Below are 18944 nucleotides of genomic sequence, written 5' to 3'. Positions count from 1 at the left end.
ACGAGTCAAACCCCCAAAAGAATGAAAACGTGCGTGCGTGTGTGCGCACCATGACTTCCTGCTCCTCAGGAGGGCAGTAAAAGCTACCCCTGAGCAGTCGTGAATTTATGGCCCTTATAAACATCCTTCCTCTCTCCCTCCTCTGCCTCCTCTCCTCATCCCCTCCATCTCCCTGCTCCACCTTTTTCTAATAGGAATATGCACATTTGAAACTCGGATTGAATCCAAAAGCAAACTTTAACTTTGCCTTCCCTCCCTTGCTCTGTCATTTCTTTTATCTCCGGCGAACACTCTCCTTCTGTAACGCACACGCACTCCCTCAAACACTGGCGTAGTTGCCGCTGCTTCAAGTTGACAAATGAGTCCAAGAAACTGGAGTTGTCAAATAGATGAACTCCTTAAATAAATGGCATCATTTCGTAAACCCTCTAATGACAGCAGCTTAAGAGCTGTGATGGGCTCAGACATCCAAACCTCCAGCCAGACCACGGCTGCACCTTTGTGACATTTTACATCCTTTAACCCAGATTAGACACAGATATATATATATATATATTTTTTTTTTTTTCTTGAGCTGTAAAGTCACACTAAATCAAACCCCTTAACAAGCATGTAGCAGCTTTTCCAGGCCAAGGTTATGTTTAGCTTATTGCCGGGTCTCTGACTGCACTGACATATTGCTTTTAAAGTCGACAGGACTCCGAGTTAAAAGCACTGCTTTCTCACTTGGGTTGTGTCCTCTTGTAGTTGTGCCTCTGCCTACATTGCAGAGCTGCTGTCCAAACTAAGAACGACAAAAAAAATACAAGTGAACAAGGGAAGCATAAAGCAACAGTTTGGGCTCCAGCGTGTCAGGTCTGGTTAGGTCCCTATGGCTTACGCACGGAATACATATTTCAAGTAGAGCGCGGTGGAGAATCACAGCTCCAAGAAGCATGCCGTGAGGAATCAATACTCTGCAGAAAGTAGTATGCAGGGAGGAATCAAAGCTAAGTATGCAGGAAAAGCTTCCACTTCTTTAACACCACTGAGGCAACCCTGTATCCCACTGCTGTGTTTGAACACTAGATTGACAGAATTGGGCTGCTGGATTTGCCAATAAGTACTAAACGTGCAGAACGTAGTTGTATGTTGTCACTTTCTTTAGCAAATAATAAATAGCTGCCGCAGCCTAACCTTGTGCAGGTTAACCAGGCTCCAGATACCTTTTTTTAAAGGACTTTCTTTAGGCAGACATAAAGTAACATGGCAAAACTGCACACACAACAACAACAACCACCACCTCTTCTGGCTGTTGGTAGTGACACTGACACCTACTGTAAGTGTGGGGTTTCAGAAGCTTGAAAGAAAGTGTGAAAGAATTGTATAGAAAGCAAGGACATGTATTTGGAATGGACTACAGATGGAAATTAGCCTTTGGGCTACAATCTGGCCCTTTTACGAGTACTGCTGTATATGTTCTTCAAATGTGCATTGTCCTGAAATACTAAATAAAATAAAAATAAATAGAAAATCACACAAAATTAGAAATTTAGAAGAAATTGGGGGAGGGGAACATGTAGAAATATTGAACTATCTTGTTTTTTTTAACTTAAAGATGCAATAGGTATAAAGGAAAAACAATGCCAGAATTTCAAGTAGACCTCTTCCTGCTGCTCTCTCTCTCTCTCTCTCTCTCTCTCTCTCTCTCTCTCTCTCTCTCTCTCTCTCTCTCTCTCTCGCCTCTGTCTGCATGCGCAGAACAGCCAATAGGAACACTCTCTCTTTCTGAAATGACCTGTAATTGGCCAGCGTCTCCTATCATGGGCTAGATTTTCTAAAATCTGAAAACCGAACCAAGAGGAAGGCCGGAGGCCAGTTTTCTCTCAGACCACTTGAATTACAATACGCTGAAAGGTTATTGTGGAATTTTTGCCCAACTGCGTACTACAGCTTTAAGTAATTTTGAAGGAATAGTTAAACATTTTGGTAAATACATTTGCTTTCTTTCCGAGAGTGATGAGAGGATGAATATGAAAACATCCCAGTACTTCTGTGCACCATGTCTGAGTATTGTACAGGTATCGATACTCTGGAAATCCAGCGTTCTCGCGAGAGCACAATTTGAATTTGCTCAGCGAGTCACTCTGGCATTGAGTAATGATGCTCATTAACTATGCCCTTGTAGCCGAGCTGCACCAATCACATTGGTGTGTGTGATATAGGCGGGCCAGAGGAGAGCTAAACAGATGACGACAGCGCTGCGACGTCGAGTTCCGGAATCAGTCAGTAAACATTGGTCGTAGTGTTATCCAATTGCGTGCAGTGATATTTTCAAATGCATGCTTGGTGCCGCCCCTCGAGTTGGGCCATTTTCATTACTCATTCATTATAGCCAGACCCTTAATCTTTCGGATTTGGGTCTGGATTTCCAGGCTAAGGTATCGATACAGGCAGTGAGCACAGGTTTTGGCTTTGGCTTACTGGCGGCCTCACTCTCATGACTTCGGGAAGCCACACACAGTCACTGCACCCAGTACAGTAGTTCTCTAAGAAACAGTTCCAGCTCGTAACTCCCTGTGAAACCACACATTGTCCTTTCTATATTTCTTGTTTATGTACAGAACATACAAGTTGTACAAGGACAGAGCCAGGCTAGCTTTGCTAAACCAGGATAAACTGTAAGCAAAGAAAAACTCTGAATGACATTCCCGTCATACTCGGCTGTACTCTGCAAATGTTGGCATGTTAACATGCTGAACTAAAATAGTGAACATGTTAAACATTCCTGCTTAACATCAGCATGTCAGCATTGTCATTGTGAGCATGCTGACATTAGCATTTAGCTCAGTGACTACTGCCTCTCAGAGCTGCTGGTGTGGCTGTACACTGAATGATTGTTCATGAAAAAAAACTGATGAAAATTGTGTTCTAAGACCAAGACCAAGAATCAATTGATCCTAGTAACCCTGTGTGTGTGTGTGTGTGTGTGTGTGTGTCTGTCTCTGTGTGTGTGTGTGTGTGTGTGTGTGTGTGTGTGTGTGTGTGTGTGTATCAAAGCCTCTGTGCCATGGAGCCCCACGTTCATTCATTACCATGAGCGCGTACTCACTCTCACACACACACACACACACACACACACACACACACACACACACACACACACACAGTAGTTCTTTTTTTATCAAGGTTTTTTTTTTATTTGTTTACGCATTATACAGAAAAGACAAACCCATATAACCAAATACCAGACATAAACACAAAGACACACTATACATAACCAGATGTCCATAAGGAAAAAATAAATAGCATGAAGTAAAAGTAAAGAATACAAGATTTTACAAGATACATTTTTTTTTTTTTTTTTTGTCTCCTTCCATTCCCTCAACAAAAGTTAAGAAGGGCTGCCGGATATCATACATGTCTAATCTTCTTACTGTGGACCTTTTAACTACTGAATCCTGCACAGGGACTCATATTCATTCATTTATATATTCATTCATGTTCTTGTACATGTCTTCTTATGTAAAATTGTCTCTTATCTTAGAGAGAGAGAGAGAGAGAGATAGATAGATAGATAGATAGATAGATAGATAGATAGATAGATAGATAGACGTAGACTATTTATTGACAGACTGTACACATGTTCACTCATTCAGGGATCCGGTGCAGTTGCTCAGTGTTTTACTTTATCTTTATTTTTATTCGTACTTCTATATTTATTCTGATTATCTTGGTTTAGTTCTGTACTTTTCCCTGTATCTCTCCTATGTTTCATTCTCATTGCTGTTGCTGCTATGACACCTGAATTTCCCTCGGGATTAATGAAAAGCTATCTTAAAAGCCGTAGTACCCAGCCCTAACAATTTGTTGATTTTTTTTTTTTTTTTTTTATGGAATTTGATGGCAAAAAAGAAAAATATCAGAACCCCAGCCTTAACATTTAACCCGAATAATGTGTAACATTTTGGGAATTTCCTTGTTGACACTGTACATGCAGGATACATGCATCCATACATTTGCATGCATTCCCAGACATGATCTGGAAATGCATGCAGATGCTTAAAATCAGTTTAGCTGTGATATTGTACTGTATTGTATTATATTGTATATATTGTGCTGTATTTAGCCGTCGTGTGAAATCGACGTTCCACGTCCGGGATTGCTCCGTTGGGGGCGGAAATTCTGCCGGACTTCAGTTATTTCGGCCGGATATCTGTTTCCTTCTGCTTTCTTTGTGTTGGCATTTTAAACTCCAGTGGATTTATGAGGACTATGGTTAACTGCTCCTCAGATCTCTGCAGGGTAAATCCAGACAGCTATCTAGACTATCTGTCCGATCTGAGTTTTCTGTTGCATGACTAAAACAACCTTGGAACGTACACATGTTCCACCAAAACAAGTTAGTGGAAGGTCTGGCAAAGCGAGACTATGTGAAATCTGACCAACAAGCTACGTTCCCGAAGTCTGCAGTATTTGTGGATGAGCCTGCACGCATGACCAACATCTGTATTCTAATTGACTGTGACTTTGTGTGTGTGTCTTTGTGTATTTACAGCGTGCTGTGGGAGCCCATGGGGGATGGCAAGCGTGTGATTTCATTGGCTGATAACCACGCACTACTCTGGGACCTGCAGGAGAGCTCCACACAGGCCACGGTAACACACGCACGCACAGACACACACACACACACACACACACACACACACACACACACACACACACACACACACACACACACACACACACACACTGTAAGCCATCGTACAGACACACACACACCATATCACACAATAGATAACTCATTATTTGATAACCACCATATCGTATTGGTGTTATCAGCGCACACATCCTCTCTCTGCGACAGTGTCCACTATTCATTCTGTCTCACACACTCACACCTACACACACATGGATACACACACACACACACACTCACACACACACACACACAGTATCTGGGCAGGTTTGTAAGATACGGCCACGTTAATATCGTTGTGTTCAGGTCTCTCCCATGATAGTAATAGCGTTGTGAATTAATGTTTTTAAATGTTTTCAATTGCTCTTTAATGTTTTATGTAACACACTTTGGATTACCTTGTGTGTCTGTCTTATATATAATGTTGCCTTTCTTTCTTTCTTTAAATTAGAGATGGTCTGATACCATTTTTTGCTTCCTGATTCCGATACCTGAACTTGCACTGGCCGATACCGAGTACTGCTCCGATACCAGTGTGTAAATATTGTATTATGTTTTAACAGCTGTATACTGCTATCCCTGTATGGATGTGATATAATTGCTATCACTGTTGGACGGCCTGGCTCGGGTTAAACTCTTTGTAAAGCATGAACAACAACAGACAGAGAATGAATGTCATAGAACTTTTTTATTATGCAGTTTGACAGTGAGTCATAACAGGAAAACAACATGAATAAAATACTTTAAAGTAGATTTTCTTCTGGGCTAAATTACGCGGTATCCGATCGGTGCATAAACTCAAGTACCTTACGATTTTCCGATACAGGTATCGGAACATCTCTAGTTTAAATAGTTCTTCTCCTCTCTGTCAGCTCCGCAAAATGTTTCGCCTATTTTACAAATATTAGTTGTGCTTTATGGGGTTGATGTTGGACGGTGATGCCACGTGGCTATGAGTCCCTCGTCAGGATCGGTGACTCAACCTGCCAGTTTCCTGCCGAGTCTGCTAACCTGGGCTACCTTCTAAATATTGATTGAACAAGAAAACGTGACTCTTGTGTTGTTATGTCATGTCAAAATTGTGTTATAAACACAGCAGTCTTTTTTTTTTTTTTTTGTATCTGTCATTGGGCTAATTTGCCTAATTTTCAATTCTTCAGAATGCGATGAAAATGCAAAGAGGTACGCACAAAAGGGCCTTTTTCAAGTCCCAGTTTAATCCCTGAGTTTAGTTCTTGTGGTTTCATCGTTCCTCTAGCCCACACTCTTCTAGGAAGGCTTTCCACAATATTTTGGAACCTGGCTACATGAATTAGTACCTATTTGAAGTAAAAGTAGAAATGCCATTGTCTGAATTAAAATGCATCATCACAAGTCAAAGCCCTGATTGTAAAAATGTAAAAGTACAGAAGTATTATGTGTAAACCGTACTTAAAGCTCCATTGTGTAATGTTTTGAGTTGATTCTTTGCAAAAAAACCTTTGTTCTTTCACAAATATGTGCTCATTCATGTGTACTTCCTATTACTTCCACCAACTAATCAATTTATTCTCGTAAGCGTAGAATCTGACATTACACATGCCGAATGGCTTCTTTCAGAGTGTATTTGTTATATTATTGTGTTATTATCACTTATCAATACATGTAAACATCATTGTAATGTTTTAGATATAATAAGTATATAGATACTATGTATACTTCTGGGTAGGTTAATTGCATATTGCTGCATCATTTTGTTGTGTCGAATGTTTTTTTTATGTAAAATCTTCATCTGAACAGTAGGTCTATATGTGTCAAATAAATGTAGTGAAGTAAAAAGTAGAATATTTCCCTCTAAAATGTAGTGGCGTAGAAACCTAACAGGAAACAGGAAAGGGACAAACACAAGCGGTTGTCAGAGATCTGAGCAAACTTTTTCAATGCATTAGTACTCAGTCCTGTCTTTATTCCTATGATGCAGAAATGCACAATAATGGCCTTTTTAAAAGACTAAAGCTAAATGGATCACTATGTAACCGGTGTGTAAGTACTTTTGGTCAGTTCCCTTGTAGTTGTGTCCTTCCTAATGCAAGGTGAAGAGGCTCTTCACTGTAAATTCCCTGTCTCCAACCCGCCGGCTTCGCAATTAAAATGCCCATTATGTATTTAAAGGCTGGAGATAATGGTGTGTGTCAGGTGTGCATTTGTCTGAGAAAGAAGTAACAGAGTAGTTGGTGGTGTGTGTGTGTGTGTGTGTATATGCGTGAATCTAAGCTCTTTTGAACAATCTTTAGTCAACGTTTGGATAAGTGCGTTTCTCTCACTCTGTCTAGGTGTGTCTGTTGCTGATGTTCTCCATTAATTGATTATTGATTAATCATTCACATTCCCATCGATCAGGGTTCAAATCACAATGATGGGTTTTATTTCGGGTCATTTAACATTGTCCCCGTTTTTTACAGAAAATGCAATGGTTTCAATTGTTGGCCAGATGGAGCTGTCCATTGCATTTACATTACTGCCAGGCAGTTGGAAACATACGCAGTGTGATAACCAAATTGTGGAGAGGTTCGTCATGTTCCAGGATGACTGAAAAGTCTGCCATTTTCCTTTCTGTTCCTTCAGAACATTTGTTCCTGCTATGCCTTGTGTATTTGGATATTAGCTTCAAGCTAGCGTTGTTCTATCTGTGTTGAGCGTTTACATTTTCCAACGCTGTTGGCAAATTGAAGTCAGGAAAAGTTTTCTAACTGCTTTACAATGTGTTTAAGCTGTTACTACCTGCACACAGACCTTTCCCTTTGGGCTACATATGTACTATATGCATCTTTAACACTCTTGTTTGTGTAACTTTAACTGCAGTCTGTGTTTTTTTGCTGCAACCACTAGCAGCAAATTAATAATCTTTACAGACACCAACTGTCTTTAACCAGAGTGCGCATGCGCTGTGATTATGTGACTTCAAGCTTTCGAGTCTTTAGCCTTTATCATTGTGACAGTGACAATTGTGCCAATTTGCTTTTTTTTTTTTTGTCAGAGCAAACATCGCATTGTTCAGTTGGCCGGGAACATGACCAGCCACCCTGCCACATTTACAGCGGAACATGTCATCGACAAGCTAAATATGGCGGTGCTGCTACATACAAAGCTTAAAAAAAAACATGAGGATAAATAGCTCCACCTGGTGGACAATTTAAGACATAAGTTTTAGTTAATTGGTCCAATGAACCAATACTCAGTGCCTGTAACTTTTATGTAATGTATGTGTTCTGCTGGTAATCAAGTGTGTGTGTGTGTGTGTGTGTGTGTGTGTGTGTGTGTGTGTGTGTGTGTGTGTGTGTGTGTGTGTGTGTGTGTGTGTGTGTGTGTGTGTGTGTGTGTGTGTGTGTGTGTGTGTGCGCCACTGTGAGGTCGAGTAGGACCATGGAGGCGTGGGGGTTGCTGATTCTATCCCCTGCTCAGCTATTAAAGCCTGTACCAAGGGAGAAGGAGAGAGAGGTGGAAAGTAATAGGGAGAAAGTGGTATAATGAAAAAGGGCGGATGGAGAAAGAGGGTGCCATAGAGGACCTGACTGATTGGAAAGATGGAGATTAGAAGGGAGAAAGAGGGAGATATAAGGAAAGAGTGGGCTTGATGAGGAGAAAGGGAGGGAAAAGAGGAGAAAGAGCTTGGCAGCCAAGACAAATTCCTCCAGTGCTGATGAGAATGCTAATCTCCTTCCCTCTCTGCCTCCCTCCCTCCTTTCATCCCACTCTCTTCTCTCTCGTTCTCTCTATCTGTCAGAGGGTGATGTGTTCATCTCAAGCCGTGTCCAGCTGCAGTGTGGCTGTATGTCTCTCTCTCAAGGGCCTGGCCTAGATTTGGTGGGTTGTTTTTTTGTGTTTTGTTGTGTGTGTGTGTGTGTGTGTGTGTGTGTGTGTGTGTGTGTGTGTGTGTGTGTGTGTGTGTGTGTGTGTGTGTGTGTGTGTGTGTGTGTGTGTGTGTGATTTCAGTGTGGATGTTTGCGTGAGTGTGTGTATGCATAAATAAAAGAGGATCATGTGCATAAGCTTACCAGTGTGCATTGTTTGAAGTAATGTGTGTGTGTGTGTGTGTGTGTGTGTGTGTGTGTGTGTGTGTGTGTGTGTGTGTGTGTGTGTGTGTGTGTGTGTGTGTGTGTGTGTGTGTGTATATCTGCGTGTGGATGGCTCATCAATTAGAATCGCTGATGAAATTGAGTAAGAACATCTTTCCCGGCTCACAGCACACCCACACACCTTGTCCTGCACATCTGCTCACACACGCACACAAACACATGCGCGCACACACACACACACACACACACACACACGCTCTTTCTTCCGAAAACTAGAGAAAGCATAGAGCATGGCGATTTGACAGATAGCTTTGCATTAGTGCCACTTGCGTCCTAAATGAATGCGTCCCCTAGTGTTGTGTGTGCTGCCTTGTTAGGGCCCCTAATTTGGTTAGTGCTTTAATAAAGCTGGGAATCTGGGATGCACGACGCTCAGGCTTTGCTGTTGCACCACTTGAGTAGCCGCAGAGAGGAAGAGTCCTACGCCAAGCTTCCCACCGATCATGGAGTTTACAGAGCTGTTGTTCTGTCAAGAGGAAGTCAGAAAAACGCCCTGCACTCACTGTTCTACATAAAGGAATGCAATCAAATTCAGGGCAACCAGCTAACCCTGCCCATCTTCTAAAACCCTGTGGGTCCCCAACAGTGGGACGTAATGGAAGGAGGTGTGTGTCCAGATGTCAAAATGATACCCCCACCCACATATTATATTTCACTCTCAGATATGTGACACCCGATCGAGTTCCATTGGGATACAGTTACAAGACCCCAGAAAGAATTCACACTATTTTATCACATGAATAAACATAGCAACACCTGTGGGGATTGCCAAAATGATAATAATAATAATAACATCACAGCAGAAAAAGCTGTTCTGTCTATTAGTTTCTCAACAAAACATTCCGCCTGTTGTCATTTTGTCATAGTCTTCATCTGACCTTACTTTATACCCTGACGTACGGACCTCATTCCTCTGCTACATTGCTACATTTTGGAAGGAAAAATCCGGCCCAAAATGAACCTAGGGGTTAATAACACATGTGTACCGAGTCGACCGTTCTCTGGGATACGTTGTCATGCTAATCGAATGTGACCAGTTTTAACGCAAACCGCTAATTAGCTTATAACGCTAGTCGTAGGGCCATGGGTAAAGTAAAAAGAAATCTCTATTTCTATACCACTAACAAGGCTCAAAATAGCACCACACTTCCACGGTAGCATAATGAGGGTCCCTTCATATAAACCGATGCATTGAGAACTCTGCATTGAGCTATGATACTGGTTACTGGTTGCACGGCGTTCGTCGTTCGACTGGTCGTGACTGTTTTCCCAAGATGGCGCCTACCAGTGGTAGTTCACTTACTCACATGAACTAGTTCAAAGTTCAGTTCACAAATTTTAAAATGTACTAGTTCAGTTCATACTTCAAAATTTTGAACTAAGTTCACAGTTCCAAAAATGAACTAGTTCATAGTTCTTTTTTTCGGATTTTCTTTTTGAAAGCCGGCGGGCAAAGTTTGCACAGAAATGTAAGATTTTTCGCATCCTCGCCGACCTTGTCATAAAACTCGTTTAAATGATCATACGACGCCTCCTTGCTGCTTCGTCGCCTCCATGCTGCGTTTTGTTTTGATGACGCATGCGGCGGTGCGACACTGGTGGCTGGTGTTGCCAGATTGGGTGTTTTTTCCGCTACATATTAATGCCCGTTTACGGTGTGTTTTAGCCGGGTTTTGGCCTGGAAGGCTCTATAGAAATCTGGCACCCTATTGAACGAAGTTAACCCGAGAGAACGTGGCGTCACAGACACCAGAATGAACGGGTTCACAGTAACGTTCATCAGGCAGTAATACAGTACGTTCAGTTCACGTTCGCCCAAAATATGAACAAGTTCATGAACTATCGTTCAATGAACGCGTTCAGGCACAACACTGGCGCCTACCTGTATACGTGAACGGTACGGTCTTTATAAACTATCTTTTTTTAATAAACTGTCTGTACACTTCCAAAGTTCTCAATGCTTCGGTGTACATGTAGGGACCCTCATTATGCTACCGTGGAAGTGTGGTGCTATTTTGAGCCTTATTAGTGGTGTAGAAATAGAGATTTCTTTTTACTTTACCTATGTTTGCGATAAAACTGGTCACATTCGATCATCATGAAAACATATCCCAGAGAACGGTCGACTCGGTACACATGTGTTACTAAGCCCTAGGTTCATTTGCGCGCCGGATTTCTCCTCTTAAGCAGAAGTATGCTCTGCTTGAAACAAAGTGTCCGACCTGTGTGTGTATATAGCTGTTCTGAATGCCCCGGCCCCAGTAAGACTGCGTCACCGTTCCTGTGGCGGCTGGTGAAAAGCCTGCTTTCTTTCTCACCTCCACGCAGCTGGTAGAAGGCTGTGTTAACGTCAGTTTTGTACAGTCCCCAATTCTGATGTCAGAAGGGGGTCGGGAGGTAAAGACTCTGTTCTACTATCCAGCAAGCATTTCAATTGCGTCATACGAACACCTTTAACTGTAAATTGTTGCAGACGCACCGCCAACGCTTCGAAGGAAGCAAGATACACGGGGACAGCCATCGTGAGCATGCTGATTCTTAAAACAAGCATATCAGAAACGTAAAGGTGTTTTTAACTTCCATTGCAGTGCCTTTAATCAAATAAGTTGCAGCATGTTTGATGTGGTGATCATAGGTATGCTCAGTAATCATAACCCGACATCAAAACAATGGAAGAAAGGATGGAAGGCACTGATTTCATCATGAAAATCCATGGGGAAGTTATGGAATTTTGCATGAAGGCCAGAGGAAAACCTGCTTCTCTCCTTTTTTATCAGCCCCTCTTCTTTTGCCACCTCTCTTCCGCTCCTTTCTTTTCGCTTGTTTCCTTTGTTTTCTTCTTTTACCCTCTCTGTTCGCCTTCCCTTCATCCTATCTGCTTTTCTTTCTCAGTCTTCCTCCCTCCCTCCCTCCCTCCCTCCCTCCCTCCCTTCCTGCTGCTCTGTCGGCCTGTCTCTCTCTCCCTCTGTCCTCTCTAGCTGAAATAATGAGAGTGTACCAGGGAGCTGTGCGGTGACGGGGCGATCGATGATCCCTGCTCCAACAGGCAGAGACGGGGGAGAGGGAGAGGGAGAGAAATGGGAGAAGGAGAAAGATGAGGATAAAAACCTGCAGATAGTCAGAGAGCAGGGGAAAAATGGAGCAGTGGGATGCTGCTTTTTAGAATTGTTAGATGCATCATAGTTTAAGGGAAAGATAACAATTTCCAAAGCCAGCCTGCTGAATTAATTGGATTTCATTTTTTAAAGTAGGCTGATGAAGTGATATGCTTTATAATTCAAAGTCCTTGAAGTGTTTTGACTTTGATTAATTTCACCTTCATTGTTGCTCTGTGAAACATACGTAGCAGGTTTGATAAATATCCAGTGACAAGCATGTCGTCTTCTTTAAAAAGCCTTAAATGTTGCAATTTAACCCGACTGCCTTTCAGCTAAACGGCTCCTGTTTCTAGATACCTGTGACAGTTTGTCAGTTGAATATTTTTTTTTCTATTGAAATACCTAAGAAATTACAATAACTTTGAATGATTTTCAACCAGCCTAAACAGGCTAGTTTGATTCAGCTTTCAACACTCATCTGTCTTAAATCCCCCAAGGGCTCATCTTCGACTCGACAGTTGATCCATAAGTAACTCTGAGCTGAGCGATCTAGTGTATCGATCCCTGCTATGGGACCAAGGACAGCAAGGGGTCAGTAGGCCTGCTGACTGAGCAGCAGGTTACAGAGGAGACAGGTGCATGCTGTTGCCTCCCTGAACCCACGCTGGGGGGTTCTGGCTGTATGGGTCCTGATGTGCTGTTGGGCATTGAAATAAGAACAGAACATACTAATCCATATGTTGGAGCGCGCTGCAGGCAGGAGAGTAGCTCTACTTATGTAGAGGGATTGTCAGAACGTTCGGTTTTTATTTAAGCTTCAGGTGCAGAGCAGATTCTGAGAAAGTATTAATAACACTAGCACTTTAGCCTTGCATTTTTGATATACTGGCAATTTGGGACAGGCTGAAAACGCATCATCTGAAACCACATAAGACTGCAATGGCTAACGTGTTGGCAAACCGTTGTCAATTTACTCATCCAGCAGACGCGGAGCAACGTTAGCATCTATTCAAGTCGTTTTTCTGACCACCTAAGGAGTGTTAATCCAATGTTCACTCTCCTTTTAGTTCTGTTTTGGGCTCCACCAACTCCTGAGAAAAATATTGAACTGCTAAATGCTCCATTATGTTTACCTAGTCTGGTTTCAAAACCTCTAACTCGCTGCTTACATATCAGACTAGTTCAACAATTCAAATAGGTCTGGAGCTGTGCCCACTGACAGCCGTTTCCTCCAGTTGAAGAAAAAGAAGAACAAATTGTAAAGGTCCCATGTCATGCTCATTTTCAGGTTCATACTTGTATTTTGGGTTTCTAGTAGAACATGTTTACACGCTTAAATGTTTAAAAAAAAAAATTTGTCTCATACTGTCTGTCTGAATATACTTGGTTTGGCCTCTGTCTGAAATGCTCCCTTTTAGCGTCTGTCTCTTTTAAGAAAAAAAATCCCTGTCTGCTCTGATTGGTCAGCATTTTTGGGTCTTCTGCATCTGCACTCTCGGAGTCTCTGCACCACCATTGCAGCCGGGGAATGACTGTACCGGCACGGTAGCAGATGTTTGGTATCAACTGAAAATGACGACAGCGGCAGAGATACATCAGCCACTACTGACAAAATAAAAAATCTCCTCCTCTTCCTAAAAGAAATGGGCTAAAATGAACACTGTGTCGGGCTAAATGAATTAAATCTGATTGCTGGGTTAATGCTTATCAGCTGGCAGCTAATTTTATTTTTGTTTAACATTTAGTGCTAGGCAGATAGCATACAGTGTTTGTTTGTTTTAGCTTTTCTTCTAAATTCACTGCCTGCTGTCAGAAAAGGGGTTGATGAGATCAGAACTAGAAGGCCAGAAAATCAAAAGAATGAACTAAAAGATATTAAAAAGCTGCCGTGAAGAGTGGAAGTGCAGTTAGGTAACAATTCGGTTTATGACACGGTCATGACAGCGTTATGTCACTCTTATGTAGATACCTTTTAAAGGTCCCATGACATGGTGCTCTTTGGATGCTTTTATATAGACCTTAGTGGTCCCCTAATACTGTATCTGAAGTCTCTTTTATATAGACCTTAGTGGTCCCCTAATACTGTATCTGAAGTCTCTTTTATATAGACCTTAGTGGTCCCCTAATACTGTATCTGAAGTCTCTTTTATATAGACCTTAGTGGTCCCCTAATACTGTATCTGAAGACTCTTTTATATAGACCTTAATGGTCCCCTAATACTGTATCTGAAGACTCTTTTATATAGACCTTAATGGTCCCCTAATACTGTATCTGAAGTCTCTTTTATATAGACCTTAGTGGTCCCCTAATACTGTATCTGAAGTCTCTTTCCCAAAATTCAGCCTTGCTGCAGAATTACAGCCACTAGAGCCAGTCCCACAATGAGCTTTCCTTAGGATGTGCCATTTCTGTGTCTGGAGGAGAGAGGGGGAGGGGGGCAAGGTGGAGGGTGGGGGTGTCGCCTTGACCAACTGCCACTTTGCTTGTTTGAAAGCCATGATGTCTCTCTCTCATGGGTTGGCCAAATTCTCTGGGTGGGCAAAGCAGAGAAAGGGGAGGTAACCTTGCTCCTTATGACCTCATAAGGAGAAGATTCCAGATCGGCCCATCTGAGCTTTCATTTTCTCAAAGGCAGAGCAGGATACCCAGGGCTCGGTTTACACCTATCACCATTTCTAGCCACTGGGGGACCATAGGCAGGCTGGGGGAACTCATATTAATGTTAAAAAACCTCATAAAGTAAAATTTTCATGCCATGGGACATTTTAAGTAAAGTGTAACCAACAATTCTTTGTGAGTTTGTCTCAACAAAAAACTCCTTTCACATTGCACATCATTTGATGAATTGTTAGTATTTTATATATTTATTAGTTTAGTTTTGAATAAGTATCTATAAATCTATCTATCTATCTATAAATTGCAGGAACATCTGTCTGTCTGTCTGTGTGATATGTGCATATCTCTCGAACCGTTAGTCCGATGGATTTCAAACTTGAAAGGTGTCGTGCTACGGGCACGAGTAAGTGCAGTGCCAGGTTTGACGTTGTTTGGATTAGAAATGCAAAATATATCGTTAAATATATCGGTAAAAGAAGCACACATTGGCTCTAGCCGCTGGCCACTCCCCCTCTCACCCTGAGGACCAGAGACAGAGAGAGAGCAGCAGAGCTTTGGCAGCTAAAATGTGACATACACCTCAGACCCACAAACATTTGCAAAGTTGCACTACTTTGGACTGTCTTTGACTTTGAATAAACAAACGACTATTCCCGAATTTAAGGACGTTTCAGACTCCCACACATGCAAAGCACAACCAGCTACAGACAAGTGGCAGCGAGACGTATCTGTTTATGTGTGTCCCTGTGTGGGGCCGTGTTTGGGGGGAAGGTAACCTGCACATCACACGCAGACGCCACATGCAGAACACTTTACAACAGCGGGGGACTCTTTTCCTGCCTAGCATTAAGTTGCTGTGAGCTGGCAGAATATAAGGTAATCTCGGAGATGATTCCTTCACATATTTTGTGATTACATTCTGAATCTGCCCCGTTCTCTGTCAGGTAAATATAGTAGTACAATGTCTTCCTCTGATGTAGACGTAGCCTACACTGTAAATCAGTAGTAGGCTATACAGTGGAGTTGCATATTAAGTGGTTTGGCTTCTGTAAGTAATTTTGGGGTACAATTTGGTTTTGAAGAATTCTACAAGCAGCAACACCAAAGGCCAAGCAATGCCCGTTCCAAACAGGCACATTTTCAACGGGCACCGCACTAGTTGAGTCTTAAAACTAAGACTGAATCAGACCAAAATTACGTCTTGATCAAGACATTTATTGCAAAGTAGGTTGAAGTTATTTCAGTTATTTTTATTTTACAGCATGGCGTAAATCTGCAGGCAGTTGGTGTGCCAGTAATGCCCAAAATATTACTACAGAGTCATACAGAACGATTGTAGTCTTGAGTGTGGCCTGCAGAGAAAATGACTTCTAATAATGCCTTATTATGCTGATTGAGTGCACCATACCGGCTGAACCTGTCACAGATAATTTGAATGGAATTCACGTCCCTGCTCAGAGATGGTAATGAAGGCCTTGCTGTCCTCTGCAGGTCTCCAACACTGCCACCCTGGAGGGCAAAGGTCAGCTCAAGTTCACCTCGGGCAAGTGGAGCCCCCACCACAACTGCAGCCAGCTCGCCACAGCCAATGACACGGCCATACGAGGCTGGGACCTTCGCACCATGAGGTAAAATACAATAACCCAATACATTCTGCAAACATAGTAGTTTGATGTTTTTATTTAAAATGCAAATCCCGATATTGATACTTTAAATGGCCATTGGAAACTTGAAGAAGTACAGATATTTGGGTCGATAAAACCACGTGTTAAATACTGGCTGACAAGAAGCCAGTGCCAAGAAGGATAATTTGAAAGAAATATTAAAAAAAATGAAGTGAAATTACCTTGAATTTTATTAAATCTTACAAACTAAACAGAGAACCGTATACTGCAACTTTATCGAAAAGAACTAACATCAAATACACATAAAACACCATAAGCATAACCAGGTTGGTTGGTGAACGTTAGGCACAGTTCACTGGAAATGACCTTAAGCCACTGTCTGTCTTTTAAATTCCATGCACCCATTGAAGCAGGCGGGGAGTTTTCTCTCTTGGTCAATCACGTAAAATGCAGCTCTCTGCCTTTTTTTTTTTTACTTAATACAATAACTTCAACTACTACTTTTTCAGGATGTAAGTAGCAAAATTAAAGACGAGTAGCACGTTGCTACGATTTTGATCAGTTCCGTTTTTGTCCAGAAAATGAGGTGAAATGTGCTGTCTGGCATGATGTTCTCTGTGGAAACGCTGGGATGGCAGTGGTAACAGTGGACTGACTGGCCGAGGGAATCTTGTCTTTTTATGACCCATATTTAGTTTGCCTGTGTTTGTTCATGAATCTAATGATGTGTGGGCCTCTCCTCAGCACATGATGAAGTGCGAGGCGGCGGAACACTAATGTTCCTGCTTGACATGGAGCATGTGTACTACCAAACATTAACCTTGTGACTGCAGGTTATCAGCTACCCACCTTACAACCTCTATCTGTGTGTGTGTGCGTGCGCGTGTGTGTGTGTGTGTGTGTGTGTGTGTGTGTGTGTGTGTGTGTGTGTGTGTGTGTGTGTGTGTGTGTGTGTGTGTGTGTGTGTGTGTGTGTGTGTGCGTATTGATTGTCTTTCCTTTGTTTCTGAGGTATGTGGTGAGTGAGGTCAGCAAGTGTGTACGTGTTGGCTCTGCTAGAGGAATAATAATCACTATCCTTCGCGAAGAGATTGAGAGGGTGCCGGGTGAAGGAGAGAGAGAGAGAGAGAGAGAGAGAGAGAGAATATATTCACAAGATGTGTATCACAGGCCCAGATAAGATAGTTGAAACATTGATATCACTCCCCTTCAGCCCCATAACAGATTATAGAGTTCCTGCACGCTCCGTTTTAGCCGCTCTCTTCCCGCTGTGCTATTTTGAAAGATGCAACAGTGCTGATTTGGCCATCGGCACAAAGCGATGGAGGGGGGCGGCAGCACAGGGCTTGTTAGCGGAGAAAACCGTCCCATCGCTGATATCACAGTGTACAGAAATATATATATTATGCAATATTTTATACACATTTACCCGAAAATTGAGCCGGTATCTTTGGAAAGGTTGAGATCTACGCCTATATTTCAAATGAAGTTCTGTGGGTTTGAACAATTTTGTAATGACTGGTCCATCAGTACTTTAAGGGGTAGATAGCTATTCATTTAGCTTAGCCAAAAAAAAAAAACTCGAAGGGCACAGGCCTCCGCCATGCCATGTCCTATGTCGCAATGTTGATGCAGTGTGAATTTCCCCAGCTGGGAACTCATTATTGGATTATTCCGACGCAGCATGAATGCAGCACAAACGCCCTATCACGCAATGTTAACGAAAGGGAAAAATAATTTGTGTCCACGGCACGTGATCGGATTCATGCATCCGCTTAGTGGTTGTTGCCTTTTGAGAAATCACTGTAGGTATTCGTCTGTCTTTGTATTTACAGTGAAAAATAAATAATAACAATAAGCGCCTGCATTTATTTACCGCATTTCAAAAGGGTTTGTGAGTAAGAGTCCGTGTCAGTGGGGGGTCTCGGGCCTTGTTAGTGAGGCCCACTGCAGTCGGGGAAAAAGTAAGTCAGACTCAATGACTACTTGCATTTTGGGAAATGATAATATTTCTCATACTTAATAGTTTAAACTATTGTTCGATTAATTGAGAAAACAATCAGGTGAATCAATAATGAATATAATCGTTTGTTTACCTAAAGACTCAAAATCTAATGAAATGTAAAATTTTATAAACAAACCAAACGTGTGTGTGTGTGTGTGTGTGTGTGTGTGTGTGTGTGTGTGTGTGTGTGTGTGTGTGTGTGTGTGTGTGTGTGTGTGTGTGTGTGTGTGTGTGTGTGTGTGTGTGTGTGGTAATACACTGATTACTAAATAAATAGGCAGCTACTCATTTTCAGTGTTGGGCAAGTTACTTCCAAAATGTAATACATTATAGATTACTAGTTACTGTCACTTGAGAGTGATTAGATGTATTACAATATTACTGTCTCTGAATTGTAATGCTTTACACTACTTTTGCATTACTTTGGAGTTACTTTCAGCCAAATAACAGCGGAAGTTTGACTTGGCAGCTAGCTTGTGAATTTAACCACCGGATCAATAAAGTCTCCTCTTTATCCACTTTAATACATCATAGATTACTCATAATATTGTGTATAATTAATATGAATATGCAAAGTAACTAAAGCTATAAAAATAGAGAAGTAAAACGTACAATAGGCAAGTAGGAGAAAATGAAAATACTCAATTAAAAGTACCTTACAGTTGTATTGAAGTACGGCATAGTTACTTCCACGGCTGATAAAATGCAACGATATTGACGTGTAGCAAGCCTAAACATTCATTCCCGACATGTTTCTATGTGTCAGCAGCTCGGACACACTGCTGCCCGCGCTGACGTACCGCCACC

The 18944-nt window shown here is 42.0% G+C and overlaps 1 protein-coding gene across 1 annotated transcript in view; it reads left to right on the top strand.

The window, feature by feature from the left end:
- eipr1 (EARP complex and GARP complex interacting protein 1) overlaps positions 1–18944 on the top strand; it is a 67422-nt gene that overhangs the window by 20808 nt on the left and 27670 nt on the right. The window contains exons 5-6 of the mRNA XM_039785580.1: positions 4538–4637; positions 16000–16136. Of these exons, the coding sequence (XP_039641514.1) occupies positions 4538–4637; positions 16000–16136 (237 nt within the window). The remainder of the gene's footprint in view (positions 1–4537; positions 4638–15999; positions 16137–18944) is intronic.

Source organism: Perca fluviatilis, chromosome 20, assembly GCF_010015445.1.
Source record: "Perca fluviatilis chromosome 20, GENO_Pfluv_1.0, whole genome shotgun sequence".
NCBI classification, from domain to species: domain Eukaryota; kingdom Metazoa; phylum Chordata; class Actinopteri; order Perciformes; family Percidae; genus Perca; species Perca fluviatilis.
This window is presented reverse-complemented; position numbering and strand designations above follow the sequence as displayed.